We start from the raw sequence: 17,846 nt of genomic DNA on the forward strand, positions 1-17,846 counted from the left end.
ACGTGATATACAAATTTAACCTTGAGAATGAAATTTTTACTGAGATAAACTCTAAGTCTCCAGTTTGAAAATTAATCATCTCGGAAACGAGTTTAGAGTCCACAGAAATTTAGACTCCACCACCATTTCCAAAAGATGAGTCAAGCCTACAATTGTTTACCTACTGGGGAAAAGTTCAGAATTCAGAATTTCTGGAGTTAGCCAAGTTTCGTTAAAAACAAATACCTGAAATGCAAACAAGAAGCTTACCCAGAAAAAGTTAGAAAGATTTATACGTAATCCCCTAGGGTTCTGGTACGAGAGAATAATGGATAATGTTAGTTTTTATGGTTGGCAGGAGCGTTTACTTGTGGAAGCTTTGCTCCTAAACGGCAACTTTTTTCTTCTTTCTATTCCTAAGCTGATGTTCTTGAACGAAAATTTGTTGCGGCCAGAAATTTGTCGAACAGATATCGTCAAAAGCCATCGGAGAAACACGGATCTCGAAAGATGCCACGATCCTAGCGTAGGAATATTTATATCTAGTCATATTTTCCACCCTTATATCGACTTTGGACGTATCAGGGGAATGCCGTGAAACAAAAATGTGTTTCTCTGGAGGAATCCCAATCAATGGCTTTGGCGGAGAGGGTGGTTTACCCACGCTACTAGTGGTTGCCGGTAAACCGGACCCTAAGTTCCTCTGTTGAGTCAAAATGTAGAAAAAAAGGTAAATTGATTTTAAGCTTTTAGAACATTTGGCACGGGAGGGTCCAATGCAACTACCTCGCAACTCATCGGACAAATGCCTAAGCTCCTTGGCAATATTTTCAAGATTCGAAATATGGGTTGTTACCGGTGTCGTCACGATTAGAGCGGTGGACGGCAGCGGTGACAATGGAGCAGTCTGTTGAACATCAAATGGAAGAAGAAGGGAGTTATTCGCCTTACTCTCAAACGGGTCGTTTTTTGTGCTTAGGAGACTCATTCAACAACTGTAAATTGTTGAGCTGGATGTCCAGCGAAGAAATCTTTGCGAAGAGCAACCAATACCTGACCGAACCCATTTTTAGTCTGCCGCATAAACGATCTAATTTCCCTCTGGTCTCCGCGACATCTGTCACAACAGTAGTTTAAGCCAGAGTCGGAGCGAACCAAAGCATCCGGAATGGTGACTGACTTAAACCCTGCACACTTGGAGTGCGCAATGTTATCACACAGCCAACAGTGGACGCTTACTTGGTCACCCGACACAATTTTATTGCATTTCTAAACGTAACAGATATTATCAGACATTTTGGCAAATAATTTCCAATATGTAAACGACTGTGCCAGAAAAAATTATAGGGAAGAAGAAAGGGAGTTTGAGAGAAACAGAAGCGACAGAGTGTAAGCGAGAGCTACAAGACGGTATAAGAGAGAACGTATTGTAGAAAAACAGTAAGTAGTGTAAGCGACAGGGAGAGAGTATTTTCGAAAACTAATGCCTGAATTAACTTACTAATCGAATGCAAAACGTTCGCCATCTGGCAACTCTTAGCAAAAATGAGAAAAGTAACACCCACGATTAAGGGATTTGCCGGACAACTATTACCAGATTTACCCCAGAAAACTCCCTCTTACAATCTATATTAACACTGTGTCAGAAATAGAAAAAACTTATATTAAACATATATCTTAAAAAAAACAAGAGTAAACGTTATAGTCGAGTGCCGCCATTATAAGATACCTGTTATTGTTTTACACAATTTTTAAATATTTGTTTTGCTAGTTGAAGTTCCCTAAGCGCCACTGATAGTGACGTCCCAGCCCATGTGAGGCCTTATAACGTGGGCGTGGCTTGATCAGAAAAAAACAATTCGCATAAGGGGCATCATGAAAACCTACATGCTTATTCCGTACTTTCTGCCACTTATAGTTACCGAAATATTTTGCGCTTGGTGGGCGTATGGGTGGGTATGGCCGGATTATGGTACGACCATAAGATGCGCTGGCATCCAAAGATTATACATACTGAATTTCAACTTTCTAGCTCTTATTATTCCTGAGACTTAAGCGATTTTAGTTTTTCGTGATTGTGGGCGTTAGAATGGGCGTGGCAGGATGCTGAAATAAACTTGCGGTGTCTTGGGATCTCAACTGTGTATATGTTCAGTTCAGTAGCAGTATCAGTATCAGTTCCTGAAATCTCAGCGTAGCAGGATGCTGAAATAAACTTCCGCTGTCCAGGGACCTCAATAACCTACATGCGTAATCTCAACTTTGTATCTGTTATAGTTCCTGAGATCTCAGGGTTCATACGGACGTATGGGCGAACGGACAGACGGACATGGCTTAATCGACTTCGCTGTTGATCCTGATCAAGAATATATATACTTTATAGGATCGGAAACGCATCCTTTTATCTGTTACATACTTTTCAACGAATCTAGTATACCCTTTTACTCTCCGAGTAACGAGTATAAAAATTGGGGAAAAAATCCTTACCTGTGGAAATTCTTCATACTTTTTGCCAACACATGTTTTTTTTACTGCATCTTTGAACTCTTGATTAGATATTTTTCCATCCTAAAAAATATTTCCAAAATTAATAATTAAAATGTTTAATGTTTCAGTTTTATAAGTTTTATTTCGTTTTGAACTATTGTGTAAAGAAATAAACTAATATTATTAGTGTTAGTAGAGTGCCTAGTCTTAAACCAGAAAGTAATACTTATATGTAAGACCAAGTTTCGGTTTTCCCAAGATCAATTTTATCAATGGTCTCATTTCAAAACACGTTGTTCTATAGCTTTTTTATTTTTTTTTTTTAACAGTTGCTATTTATTCAGAATTAACAGGTATACTGCTACCTATGTGGCAGCTTGAGCAGGTTTTAAATATAGGGGCTAACAAAGTGTTGGTATAAAGGTTACAATACAATACAATACAATACAATATTTCTATTCATTTACAGTTTAAATTACATCAGACTTCGAAGGTGTTACATATATGTTAATGGGAGATCGTGTGGGTGGTATCTTTTGAGTCTTCCCCTTCTTGGTCTCCAGATTAGCCTCTTCTCCAGGGAGTTAGGATGAGTGCCAAGGCGTCTGAAGTAGCTTTCAGCATGCGTTCGACAAACATCGCCTATCATTGGGATTTGTAGATCTCTTCCTATGTCTCTGGTTCTCGTGTACCATGGGGCATTACAAATCGATCTGACAATCTTGCTTTGCGCTACACGTATTTTGTTTAGGTTCGACTTAGACGCTATGCCGTAGACCTGTAGTGCATATTGTTCTATAGCTGGAGAGCTCAACGCATATGCTCTGAGTGGTCATTTGTTTTTGTAAATGCTAGGAGCATAGGAAATTGCTCGCCAATGAGCTTTGAGCGCTCGCGGCGTTATTACACTAACAATTTTCCGTTTTCCTCTTTCCGCCTCATTGCATCACCAAACGCAATATATTTTGTTTTATTTCTTTCTGGAAATTCTTCGAACACTTGCACTAGAATTCTTTCCTTTTATCTTCTGTTTGCCATTTAGACTCTAAATTGTAGAATATATTTCGCATTGACCTGCAGTAAAATAAGTGATGATTTTTTTTCTCAGTGCACAGCTGCAAACCAACAAAAAAACGTCACATAATATGAGCACGCTTTCTTGTATTTGTGTTAGTAAATGCTCTGCCTGTTCTTTTTTGCATTGCAAGTTTTGCAAGTCCGACACCTATATTCTTTTTACCAAGTGGTCCATTTCAGTCGAACGCCCACGAACAGCGAATAATGATAACTATCATCTGTTTGCAGGATTGCAAAAAATATACGAGAACGAGACCAAGAGATTTTTAAAGACCTCACTGCTGATTGATACAGGGTCGAGCATATGTATGTAACGTACCGAATAGTTAAGTGAATAAGTTAGTGAAGGTAAAGCAGCTAGTGCCGGTAATATGCATATCCGTTATCTGTTTTTAGAAGTCGCGTAATATATGCGATACCAAAGTATCCAACCCAATTCTAACGTGCAATACCTGTATATATGTGCCAACCGATAAGATCATAAAACTGAACTTAAGACTATGCTGCCGGTCCCTTATATATTGCCCCTTTGTTTAGGTTACGGTCTTAAGTGCTCGGTTTGATTTCGGTTTCTGTGTTTATTTAGAAGTGACCTAATAGGGTATGAATTTAAGTGGTAAATTTGATGTTTATTTATAATTGTTAACATTAATTTCAATATATATGGCCAAATCAGTTGTATTGGCACTTTGGGGTCAAAGTAAAGCGAAGGGGTTAATGCTGACAGTTTTATAACTCTATCGTCACAGCGACAACCTTCTTCCGACCGTTACAGTGATAGTCGACACCGGACTGAAGACGGTTGACATTACCGCGTTGATAGATCAGTGCATGTTTACTAACTGGTGGTGCCGTCACTGCCCATGTGAGGCCTTATTACCTACATTTCTTAATAAATACCAAAATAATGTTTCGATTTGAAAACTCTTTTTTAAATCAATAGATATAAACTATTATACAAAGTTAAACGAACACATACATTTTAATATTATGAAAGCCTCAGTTTTCTGCGATTTGTGGGTATTATAGTGGGCATCGCTGCATGAAAATACCATTTCTATCTGTGGTGTCGCCTTAAAAACATGTACAAACATGTATGTACATGTATGTCTAGTCCAAACTCACTACCTCTTATAGTTGCTGAAAGTTAAGCGATTTTGGTTTTCCGCGTTTTGTGTGCTTTAGAGTGGGAGTTGCCAGAGAGTGAAAAAATAATACGCATTGAGGCATCATTTCACTTTCTATCACTTATAGCTATCGAGATATCAACCTTTCTACAAAAAGTGAAAATCGACTCTCGAGCTTGGTGGGCGTAAGAGCAGGAGTGGCCGAAAAGTGGGTTCACCTTAAGCTGCCCCGGCATCTTAAACTCTTAAGACGAAACATACGAAATCCGAACTTTCTAGCTTTAATAGTTTCTGATTTTTCAGAAATTTGTGGGCGTTATAGTGGGCGTAGCAAGATGATAATAATAAACTTTCACTGCGTAGGGACCTCAAGAATCAGCCTGCTTAATCGTTGTATCTCCAATAGTTCCTGAGATTGAATAGATTATTCAGGCTAACATTTTCTTTGGTAGCTTGAAAATTCCCATTTTCGGAGCATGCATATCGATAAAACAGAAGGTTCAGCACCATCAGATATTGCTTGTATCACTTTTGATGTGACATTCATGGTAAAACTTAATGGCACCCAATTAAATATTATATTTGGTCCGTCACACTCGTTAGTTAATCCTTTGTTTATATTGGGACGAATCTGTTACCTAAAGTCGGAAAAAGTTACGTAGACTTCATGTGATCTGATCTTAGAGAGAACAAGAATTGGTATTACTCAGGGATGTTACAAGTTTTAGGATCTCTTCACACGTATCCATCTCCGACTTATGCGGTCGTCCTTTACGCAGACTTCACTGGAGCTTGCATCTCGCCAATTTTAAAATATTTATTTTGGTAGTGGAAATGGACAAGCGCCACCTTTTGGCAGCAAATGCATGTTTACCAACTGATGGTGTCGTCACTGTCCATGTGAGGCCTTATAACGTACAATTTTTATTAAATAGCGAAGTAATGTTCCGATTTAAAAAATCTTTTCTAAATCCATAGATAAACTAGAAATATTATACAAGGTCAAACGAAGACATTCGATTTAGTATTTTGTACGCCACAGCTTTTCGCGGTGCTTGGGCGTTACAGTGGGCGTGGCCGGATGGTAAAAAAATAATACGCATTCTGGACATCATTGGATACTATCTTTCTATCTCGTATATTTACCGATATATCAGCGTACTTAGGGAATACGGCTACCGTTTTTCGCTGCAGTCAGCTGATGCTTTAAAATTGATATATAATATAATAAAATCGATAATATATGTACCTTATCATCATCAGCTATTGCAGATATTTCGTCCCATAAGTTTTTCATAAGTTTTTTATAGTCATCCAATCGAGCAGTGCTGCAATCACCCTTGCCTTCAACGACACACGCTCTTACTGCCATGCAGAGAAAATCATTCTGGTCCAAGAAGCCATTGTTGTCAATATCTAAAAATAAATAATAATGTTTAAAATATTTGCAAAATCATTTTTATGTGATGTGTTAGCTTTGATTTATTTTACTAAATAAATATAAAGAAAACAATTAAAAGAGGCCCACAGTCCTTAACGAGCGACGCCTTTATATCTTATTTGAAAAATTCTAGTTCGCGGGGGAATAACTGATATATAATACATACAAAAAATTCAAGATTTTAAGACAGGAATATAAATTTATACTTAAATTAAATATCTCGGAAAGTCTAATGCAGGCTAACATTTTTTGCTCATCTAGACAATTTAAAAGGTTGAAAATTCGATGTAGTCCTAAGGTGCACATTTAACATTAAATCTGCTCGTCAATTCTATTTTGACAACAAAATAGATTATACTAGAGAGTATTATAACAGAGTAAATTAATCAATAGTATCCCAATGTGGTAAAAAGAGAAACTTATGTTTTGACCCCGTTTAAATCGCGTAAGGCAAAGATAAGACTTAATACGGCCAATTTAAAGCCACGGTTCAGGACGTTTCTGAGATTTCTGGGAGTCTTTACCTGTTTTGCAAGAACAAGTCAATGAAGATTGACCGAATCATTTTACATAGAAGGAAGGAAGGAAGTTCATGTAGCTATTTTTAAAACGTAATTGGCAAAGGTCAAATTATAAATTTCAATAAAGATTTTAGTTCTATGAATATATGGCCATACCATCGCATGCTTCCGACCATAAAAATGCTTAGCCAAGCCATACTTTTTCAAAGAATAAAGGAAATAAAAGTTTTTCTTGGTTGATGTCAGATACGACCCGGCCCTATGTGTACTTTGCACCTCAGCAGAAGAACAAATAGGACCCGCCGCTTCCTTGGCAGCCTTAAATGTAAATCAGAGATTCGACTTTGCCAAAAAAGGGCCTTAAGGGTTACACGGTTAAAAGATCAGCTTGATCGTATATTTTGCTTTTACATTTTAGATTTCGTCTTTAACAGATCCCACGTTTAAATCTCTGTGAATGTTTTCATGCCGTATGTACCACGGGTCACCAGTTATAGTTCTCAGTATCTTTGATTAAGTTCGCTGTTTTACTTCTAGGTTACTAACGCATGCGTTTCCTCATAGCTCGAAGCCATATTTTCAAATTGGTTTGAGAACTGCATTATATAAAAGTACCTTGGACTCCAATTTTAGCGAAGTACGTGCATTTATTAAGCAATGCAGGCTTCTCGCAATTAATTAAAGTGTGTTCTCTTAGCTTCGATGTGCATTCGCCCAGTGAGCCGTCTGTCAAGGTGGACTACAAAATATGTTACTTCAGTTGTTTGTGGTAAATGAGGTTATTCAATTCACTTGTTCAATGATTCCGTGTTTCTCGCGAAAACCAAATTGGTGGCTAGGAATGACAGACTTTTTCCATTGTTACGGATAATGGCCTAAATTCATCATCCTGTTGAATATTGTGGTAAGAAGATTTACTGCACAGTTCAGCAATTTTATATTCATATCACGGGAGATGAAATCATCCCCTGGCGCTTTATTTTTTTCTTGAGACCTTATCACTCCTATCACTTCTCTTGACTGGAATATGATAGCACGGTAGCCTCTGAAAAGATGTTTGTTGGAAGCACAAAGCTATTTATTGATTGACCGACGAAGCTGACCGAAGCTTTTACCTCATAGTATGTAGATCTTCTTCTGATCTCTCACACTTAACTTCTCTTTCAAAGCGAACGGTTGTGTTTATGGCTTTTGCGTGTTCTCGAGCGATTTAATCTTTGTATTTATTCCGAATCACCTCGTTTTTGCCACTTTTTGCAAACGTTTATCTTCTTCAAAAATCTATCTTCCATTCCGCGTCGTGCAGTGTATTTATTGTTATCTGGTTACATAAAACAGTTATTGCAAGCAAATTTCAACAATTGTGGTCTGTATTCTAACATATTCTAATATTTTTCAGGCACAGTGGTTTACATATTATTAATTATTTGCCAAAATGTCCGATATTATCTGTTGCATTACAAAATGCAATAAATTTGTGTCGGTTGACCAAGTAAGTGTCCATTGTTGGCTGTGTGATAACATTGCGCACTCCAAGTGTGCAGGGTTGAAGTCAGCCACCTTTCCGGATGCTTTGGGAAAATTAGATCATTTATGCGGCAGACTAAAAATGGGTTCGGTCAGGTTGCTTTTCGCAAAGCTAACGACCTGTTTTCTGCGCTGGACACTCAGTTCAACAAGTTACAACTAAGCGCGAAAAAACGACATATTTTCGTTCAAGAACATCAGCTTAAAAATAAAAAGAAGAAAAAAAGTCGCCCTTTAGGAGTGAAGCTTCCACAAGTAAACGCTCCTGCCAACCTAAAAAACTAACATCATCCATTATTCTTTCGTACCAGAATACAAGAGGCTTACGCTCTAAGCTTTCTAATTTGTTCTCGATAAGCTTCTCGTTTGCATCCCAGGTCATTGTGTTTACCGAAACCTGGCTAACTCCAGAAATTCTTAATTCTGGAGTTTTCCCAAGTAGGTACACAATATATAGGCTTGACCGATCCCACGGAAATGGTGGTGGAGTCCTAATTTCAGTGGACTCTAATCTCGTTTCCGAGGTGATAAATCTTCAAGCTGGAGACTTAGAATTTATCACAGTTAAAATTTCATTGTCTAGATTAAATTTATATATCACTTGCTCTTATATTCCGCCTAAGTCCGATTCCTTGACATATGAGCGGCACCTAGCAGCCATTTAGTCTGTCGTCTCAATGTTATCGAACATGGATTAGCTTGTGGTGTTGGGAGATCAACCTACCCCAGGTGGCTTGGACCATGAATGAAAACACCTTAGCTTTAACACCTACGTCGTATCACGACGTTACTGCTGGCATGTTAGACATGTCACTGGCTCAAATTAATCATATAGGGAATTCTTTAGGTCGTTTGCTCGATCTGTTCTTCCTCTCTGATACGGACGCTGTATCCATATACAGTGCTCCACCTCTCACACAGCCTGAAGATCCTTATCATTCAACATTAGATCTTACGATCGATACGGGGCTATGTACTAAGCCTAAGAACAATTACGCTGATAAGAAAATTATAATGGGTGTGACCGGATAAAAACTAGGTGCAAGTTGCAGTGGGATCTCTTAAATACGTATTCTTAAGCACACCTTTTTAGCTCTTATAGTTTCCAAGATTTTTGCGTTTTTGGTTTTTCGGGTTTTGTGGACGTTAGGGCAGGCAGGCGGAATAAAACAATTCCCATAAGGGGCATCATAAAAACGTACATGCTTAATCCAAACTTTCTATCACTTATAGTTACCGAGATATCAACTTTTCTAGAAAATTTGAAAACCGTCTTTGCTTCGTGGACGTATGGGAATGTGTGGCCGGATAGTAGTACCACTATAAGATGCGCTGGAATCCATATATTGTACATACTCAATTTCAACTTTCTAGCTCTAATAGTTCCTGAGATTTCAGCTATTTTAGTTTTTCGTGATTTGTGGGTATTATAAATAAACTTGCGGTGTCTAGGGACCTCAGGCTTAATCTCAACTTTGTATCCGTTATAGTTACTGAGATCTCAGCGTTCATACAGACAGACGGACAGACGAACATGGCTCAATCGACTTCGCTTTTGATCCTGATCAAGAATAATATAAAGTATATAATAGGGTCGGAAACGCTTCCTTCTATCTGTTACATACTTTTCAACGAATCTAGTATACACTTTTACTCTACGAGAAACGTGTATAAAAATTGTTGAAAACTTTGACACAAACGAAAAAAATCAGACCTCAGAAGAGATGTACTGCGAAGAATTATTTTTAACCATAACCATAACCATTAGCCATAGCCGAGTCAAAAGAAATTGCAATGATAATTTTTCTTGTATTGGTACGGAAAACAAATGCTGACATTTGAAAAACAATTCTGATTTAATTTAGAAATATGAATTGCATTCTTAGTTTTAGTTAAATTGGCAATCTTTGTTGCAGCATTATTACCGGCGGTTTGTGCCGGTGACAGAATCGGTTGATGTCTTTGATGTTGCTTTGGTTTCGGCTACAGAGCGGGAGAGGGCTGCACAGTGGTTAGGCTTGTATGGAGCCGCGGCCAAAAATATTTCTAGTGGTGATATCGCTATGAAATTTTGTCCAAAACGGATGACGTGACTCTTCATAAAATAATTTTTTTCCAAGACTGAATTAAATATTGAATCTCTTAATACAAACATTGGTTAAATCGTAATCCCGTTTGTGCATTAAACATTTTTTGCACACTTAAAAATGGGGGTGAGGTTAACAGCAATTTATTTAATAAATCCCTATTTGTGTCTACTAGAGACATTTTTCTAGTGTGAAACTCTTGATATTCTTTTATATCCTTGTTTTTAGGTTCCGCAGCTTCTTCCAACTCTCCTATCTAAACAAGGGCATAGCTCTTAATTTCTGAACCGTGGATTAGATCTTTCTGAACGGATGGTGGAAGGATACAATCAAGTATATATATTCTTGATCAGGATAAATAGCGAAGTCGATTGAGCCATGTCCGTCTGTCCGTCCGACTGACCGTCCGTCCGTCCGACCGTCCGTCCGTCTGTCCGTATGAACGTTGAGATCTCAGATACAAAGTTGAGATTAACCATGAAAATTCTTGAGGTCCCTACGCAGCGCATATCGCATTATTACGGCTTCCTGACACGCCGACTCTAACGCCCACAAATCGCGAAAAACTAAAGTCGCTGAAATCTATTTAGATGCTATCGCATCTTATAGTGGTACTATTATCCGGCCACACCATCCCATACGCCCACCAAGCTCAAAAGACTGTTTTCGCATTTTTTAGAACAGCTGATATCTCGGTAACTATAAATGATAGAAAGTTCGGATAAAGCATGTAGGTTTTTATGATGCTCCCAATGCGAATTGTTTTTTCCGATCAAGCCGCGGAAAACTGTGGCGTCTATAATATTATTATGAAGCCTTTTTTGACCTTGTATAACTTATTTCTGTTCATATCTATCGATTTACCAAAGATTTTTTAAATCGAAACATTATTTCGCTATTTATGAAGAAATTTGGGTTAAAAGGCCTCACTTGGTTTGTGACGTCACTATCCGTTACTCTCAACATACTTTCTCTAAAAATAGGTGGCGCTTTGGAAATTTCCACTAGCAAAATGAATATTTTAAAATTGTGTAAAACAGTTACGGTTGTTTTAATTTTTATTGGGCGCATCCTATCATTATTTATTCTCTTTTCATTTAACCAATCAGATTGATAACGTTACAATCCGTTTACAAACGTATTCAATTCGATTTGACACTTCACTCTTCTCAAAAATATAGCCGTATTTAATAATATTCGCTTCTATACCTTCAATCAATTTTGTTCGCCTTTTAATGGCGCTACCCTCTTCGCTGCACCATACATTGAAAATATATAAACAGGGTTTGCATTTACTACTCCGTAGCAGGAAGATGCATAGAAATATTGCTCTGCTATTGCTACCACTCTCACTTTTTTCGAGAGCGGGAGCAGAGCCGTAGTGTAAAAACGAAAACTGACTTCCTCTGCTCTGCTCCGAGCTACGAAAAGTTCAGAGCTATAGCTATAGCAATAGCAGAAAATAATATTCTGTGCTCCGCGTAGCCGTAGCCGAAAATTGAGAGCGAGAATAGACAAACAAGAGGAAACGCTATAGTCGAGTGCCGCTACCATAAGATACCCGTTACTGTTTTACAAAATTTTAAAATATTATTTTGCTAGTGGAAATTCACAAGGCGCCACCTATTGTCAGAGGAAGTATGTTGAGTATGCTTATAGTGACGTCACTGCCCATGTGAGGCCTTATAACTTAATTTCTTTATAAATAGCGAAATTATATTGCGATTTGAAAAATCTTTGGTAAATCGATAGGTATTAACAGAAATAAGTTACACAAGGTCAAACGAAGGCATTCATAATAATATTATAGACGCCACAGTTTTCCGCGGTTTGTGGGCGTCAGAGTAGGCGTGGCCGGATGCAACTTCGTGGAAAGTTGCAAAGGCATCTCATAAATACGTGATCGTAAACAAAATTATGTAGCTTTTATAGTTTTTGAGATTTTTGCATTTTTGGTTGTTCAGGTTTTGTGGGCGTTGAAGTGGGCGTGGCTTGATCGAAAAAAAACAATTCGCATTGGGAGCATAATAGAAACCTACATGCTTTATCCGAACTTTCTATCTTTTATAGTTACCGAGATATCAGCTTTTCTAGAATATCCGAAAACCGTCTTTCGAGCCTTGTGGGCGTGTGGGTGGGTGTGGCCGGATAGTAGTACCACTATAAGATGCGCTGCCATTTAAAGATTATACTTTTTGAATTTCAACTGCAATAGTTCCTGAGATTTCAGCAATTTTAGTTTTTGGCGATTTGTGGGCGTTAGAGTGGGCGTGGCAGGATGCTGTAATAAACTTGCGCTGTCCCGGGACCTCAAGAATCTTCATGCTTAATCTCAACTTTGTATCTGCTATAGTTCCTGAGATCTCAGCGTTCATACGGACGGACGGACGGACGGACAGACGGACATGGCTCAATCGACTTCGCTATTGATCCTGATCAAGAATATATATACTTTATAGGGTCGCAAAAGCTTCCTTCTATCTGTTACATACTTTTCAACGAATCTAGTATACCCTTTTACTCTACGAGTAACGGGTATAAAAAGAAATCAAAACTATTAATAATCACAAACTCAAAAGACGAAGACAGAGCAACAGTATAACAAGCATACGAGCGAAAACAACTTATTGTAGTGCAAAACTGACCCTGAAAAAGTTAAGACGGTGTTAGAATTTTTACAATTTTAAGCTCATCTGCAAATTTCACAAAAAAAAATTAAATTATTTATTACCTTTTGAGCCAAGCAAGCACTACACAAGTAAGTATCCCACTTAATTGTGGATTTTTGTGGGGTCACTACTAAAACTTTAGCTAAACATGAAAAAGACGTTTAAAATATAGACAAAAAACGTGAATTATTTATAATGTCTAAAGTTTTAAAAAATGCCATGAAGTTTAAAATCGATTACACATATTTTAAATTAGGTTGCGTAATAAATGAACTGACCACTTCAAAGTTCGGTTTTGTTGTGAAATATACACGACGCGCGTAAGCTGCGCTATGTAAATGAACACCTGCTCAAAACTTCAATTCTATTTTTAGAAAGAACCATTAAGAAGAAGCCATGAAGAAACTTGCACATTTCAGAAACGATTTATTTACTTTTCTTATATTTTTGTTGTTATGACTTTTTTTTAGCAGTTTGTTGCGGCTCCGGGAGGAGTCAGGTTCTTTTTGCTTTCACTTGCAATACATGTTTGAAATATCTCGGGAGAGCAAAAACAAATAATGTAAAATAAGCATTATTTTTTCTTTATCGGGGTGCGCGAGTTACCAGTTTCACGTGGCCAAAGGAGTGGGAGTCAACGAATTTGCTGTTCCCTCTAGTTCCTTCTACAACTCTTATTTATAAGTGCGGTAATGTACTTTGACGCCGCAGCGTTTTCATCACAAGATCAAAAATACGTGTCTTCGATTCAGTGGTATGACAAAGAGTACGTGAGCTTTATTGACAAGAATTTCGTATGCCTAACTAAAGTGTATTTGCTGCGCTTTTGATCCCAATACTGAGGGCAAGAGACTATTCACATTGTGCTTTAGATCCCGATGCTAAGAGCGAGAGTGCGACAAAGCGGGAAAGTGTCTCTGATGGATTAGTTTTATGTGCTGTGTAAATTCGGCCAGTGGCTAAAATCCACGATCGATGCGTGAGCTAAATACTCGCGTTCTTAGAGAGAAAGGTAATCTCACTAATTTCTGATTTGTAATTTTTCGGCAATATTAATTTGGGTGATTTTTGGGATAAGACATATAATTTTATGTTTTCAAGTTAGCACTTTTTCACAGGATGGCGTAAATTTATTCTAAGGTTGTTTTGCACAGCTTAACACTAATTATTTTACACAAAGCAATTAAACACACATTCCCAGGAGGCAGAGCTAAACATCTGAAGCGCCGTTTTTGGCATCAATGTTTGAACCACAACCATGGCGGCAGCCGCAGCCGAGATGATTTTTACATCGACGATTGCCGTTCTGGGGAAATACAATGTCTGAAGTTACTCAAGTTAGGGATGAGAAACTAATGGAAACAAACATGTTTCAGTCCTGCTAATTAGCCCAAAGTTGTGAGTAGCTTTAAAGGTTTAACATAAAATACCACGATTAGAACTATTTGCTGCAGTACTGGGTGCTGAGTTGAACGAAATACGGATACTTCTGGAGTGATTCCATCTTTCTCGATAACTTTTCAAACATACAAAATTTCAAACACAATCAAATAACAGCTGAAGTAAAAAAAAAATTACGGGCTATAACCTTATTTCGTCCAAGAATATTATTAAATTACCTAATTGTGCACTTATATGCATCACATAATTCAATACTAAAATGTGGCTCTTCCCTAACCAACGATTCCGATCCGTCTTCCTACACACCCATCAGTCTACTACCTTGCGTAAAAAAATAGCTTGAAATATTATTACTGTAACATCTCCAAACAAGTTAGGCTTCAGGGAAAAAAAATTGAACAAATCGAGATCTTTCTGGCACAGAACATTTACAATTCGCTTAGTCCTTTCCCCACAAAAAGCCTATTCACTATAAGATGTAAACATGTTAAAATTGACGAGCACAATATTGAAGCTTGAGCCGCCACAACTCGTCAAATGGTTATATCAACCTCCGGTGATGACACTACAATTGCCTGTCGCTCAAATACAGTAACAGAAAATATACAAAATCAGCTTGTGGTTGTAGAAAAGGGGTTACCTGATTGGCAACTACCAAAATCTAAGCACATCACCTTCACACTAAACCGAGGTAAAGTCACTTACCTTATCCACTTAGACAGGCGACTTACCCGGACAAAACACATACAAGTAAAGAAGACCTGCCAAAACCTTTAGTCACTGGCTAATTAACTCCCATTCACTTCTTCACCAAAACTATAAAGTACAACCCAATAAATCCTGCCAAAATTTGAGCCAATGCAACCAATGCGGTAACATAGATATCATCAAACATGCGCAATCGAAACTTATAAAAACAATCACTTGGTATATTCGCCATGCCAACATCCACAAAGGTCTGGACCAGAGATCGGCAAGGGTTCACCCAAACAATAAGTGCACCCGAATCATTTGTGCGTTTTCCGTACATCATAGAGTGTGATCGGCACCCTAAAATAAGGGTTGGTGTATTGCACTGCACGAAGGTGCTTTTGTGCACCAACTACTCTATTGCGCAGACACCCAAAACACACATAGCAAAAGAAGGGAGTGTCTGAAACACCCATGTTTTGGGATGAGTAATTCCTCAACTGATCTGAATGTTTCAACTTATGAATACTTATTGTTAAGCATGTAGAGAATATCGAATAAATAAATTCAATGTTAAAAAAATATATTCACCGTCGCTATATCATCTATATTTTTCTGAGTTTTTAATTGCGGCCAAATAAATATCGGGGAAGTTAAATTTCCAATTTTCATTACGAGTTGAAACCAAAACCAAATCAACTCAGCACAAAAAACCACGCCAAATACAAGAAGCTTAACAATAAAGCTCCGACCTAGTGCACAGCAGTTCTGCCAAATCTCCCAATATCACATGCGCTACAAAATAACAGTAAAGCGCATGCGAAACTGGGAGAACCAAAACAAAAAAGAAACTGCTGATAAACCCGCCACAGCTTATCCGTCTTTGGCTGCTTGGTCCTACAACACCTTTAGCAAGGATATATATACATAAATCTACGAAAGAGTGTACAAACTCTCAGTCTGTTATTGCTTGCTCAAAGACTTCAAACCAGCATCTAGCGGCTTGTTTGAGTCCGTGAAAGGGATGAATTAATAAAACAACCTTTTCCGTTGGGTTCTGTATTAAAACTGAATTTTATTTTCTAAGTCCCTGCTTAGGAAACTAACATGAAATTCTTATTCTGGTCTTATCTGTGGCCTACGCAGAGGCCGCGTCTGCCTGCGCGGGAGAGTTATCATTTGACCCCCGCACAGGAACCTTTGGCGCAGTGTGAGAAGCATCTCAAGTGATTATCTTCGGTTTGGCTCAAGTGGCCTGCACTTACAGATTACAAGTGCTAGCACCGCTCCCCTGTAGGGTCGACAATTACAGATCATAGTTTATGGCTCTGGATCGATTTACAACTGTCACATGACATGCACAGAGCTCATAAAGTATTATATTTTATTTTTATTAGTGTTCGTCTGAACATTCTGGCAAGGGCCGGCAAGGTTAGATGTCTGTGTTAATTACAATTTATTTTATTTATTCTCAAAAATATTGCAATACAAAATGAGTGGACTGTATTAATTCGATATATTTTATTTTGCATAATAATTTTGACACCCCTTCACGGCTTGTAATTATTGTGTTTTAACATTATAGTGAATTTATTTATTTTTTTAACATAAAACATTTTTATATCATTGATTTATTGTATCAACAAATTTATATATCAAGCATACCGCTGGGTAATGCTATGGCTTGTAACTGCCTTCGTATTTTTATTTTCCTTATAAAATATGCAATTAATATAATTATTATTACAATTGCTAAAATTAGGGATGCATGTCCAGTTGAATGGTGAAAGTCTAATTCCCTCAATTCTAGCTTGTGAGTTTTTAAGTATTGAATTTCCCTTGACATACGATTGATTTCGTCCGTATGGTTGATTAATGGCATGTCGAGCGGGTTCCAAATAATCTTGGGTATCTTGTTAACTTCCCCAATGTAAGACAACGCTAGTGTTCCCTGATCTTCTAACTGAATACTGTGTTGAGCAACTAATATTTTATCATCAGTTCGAGCAGTACAATCTGACCTCAAAGTCATTATTCCTTGTTCAGGTAAATGTATTATCTCTATTTTTGAATTGGTACACTGAATTCTAGCCTTAGAATTGTTTTGAACTTTAAAAAGCCAACTTCTTGTCTTTTTCCAACTCAACCCAATATGACTTACTCTCAACAATCGATTTATACCTGCAGTTCGATTTTTTTGCCTTATTAATGGTTTGAGAGGTCGTCTCAGTTTTACGAGAATCAACTGGGATAATTTTATAAAAGTATTGAAGTAGCATGTCTACCAAACAATGGTATTTTGGCATTAATTATTAATTTTTATCCACAAATAAACCTCTAGCCGTCAATTTCCCTGGCAAGACTAAATTTTCAGACAAACTGTCTTTTATTCTGGAAATTTCACTTTTAGCTGACTAGGTCTTAATATGTTTGTATTAAGTCGGCCATGATTAATGTCTATTAAGAGGCTTATGATACTATATTGAATTTTCTCGCATTCATCTATAATTTTACTTAGCTGTTTGGTTATCATAAAAAAGTTGATAGACTCTTTGTACACATAATATGATTCTTGCAATACCGCCGTAATGTTCTTAATTCTTTCGTTCATTCCTTTAAAATTTGAGTCAACTTCATCCGTCGTTTTCTTTAAAATGTTAGTCGTAGAATCGACTAAGGAAGTTTGTTTCCTACTTAACTCGTTAAGGCTATGCTGATTGCTTAATAAGTTTTTCATATTATCCTCCATTTGTATCCTGTCGTCTTCATCCATTATTCCAAATAGAATGTGATAAAGCGATCCCATAAAACCAAATGGAGCACGTTTACTTCTTGATTTT

The 17,846-nt window shown here is 37.5% G+C and overlaps 1 protein-coding gene across 1 annotated transcript in view; it reads right to left on the reverse strand.

Annotated features, from left to right (window-relative positions):
• The window catches only part of LOC108113475 (sarcoplasmic calcium-binding protein, beta chain), a 41,981-nt gene that overhangs the window by 10,050 nt on the left and 14,085 nt on the right, over positions 1-17,846 (reverse strand). The window contains exons 2-3 of the mRNA XM_041818043.1: positions 5,920-6,086; positions 2,467-2,547 (exon numbers count right to left, since the gene is read on the reverse strand). Of these exons, the coding sequence (XP_041673977.1) occupies positions 2,467-2,547; positions 5,920-6,086 (248 nt within the window). The remainder of the gene's footprint in view (positions 1-2,466; positions 2,548-5,919; positions 6,087-17,846) is intronic.

This window comes from Drosophila eugracilis, unplaced genomic scaffold (assembly GCF_018153835.1).
Source record: "Drosophila eugracilis isolate 14026-0451.02 unplaced genomic scaffold, ASM1815383v1 contig_2112, whole genome shotgun sequence".
Lineage (NCBI taxonomy): Eukaryota > Metazoa > Arthropoda > Insecta > Diptera > Drosophilidae > Drosophila > Drosophila eugracilis.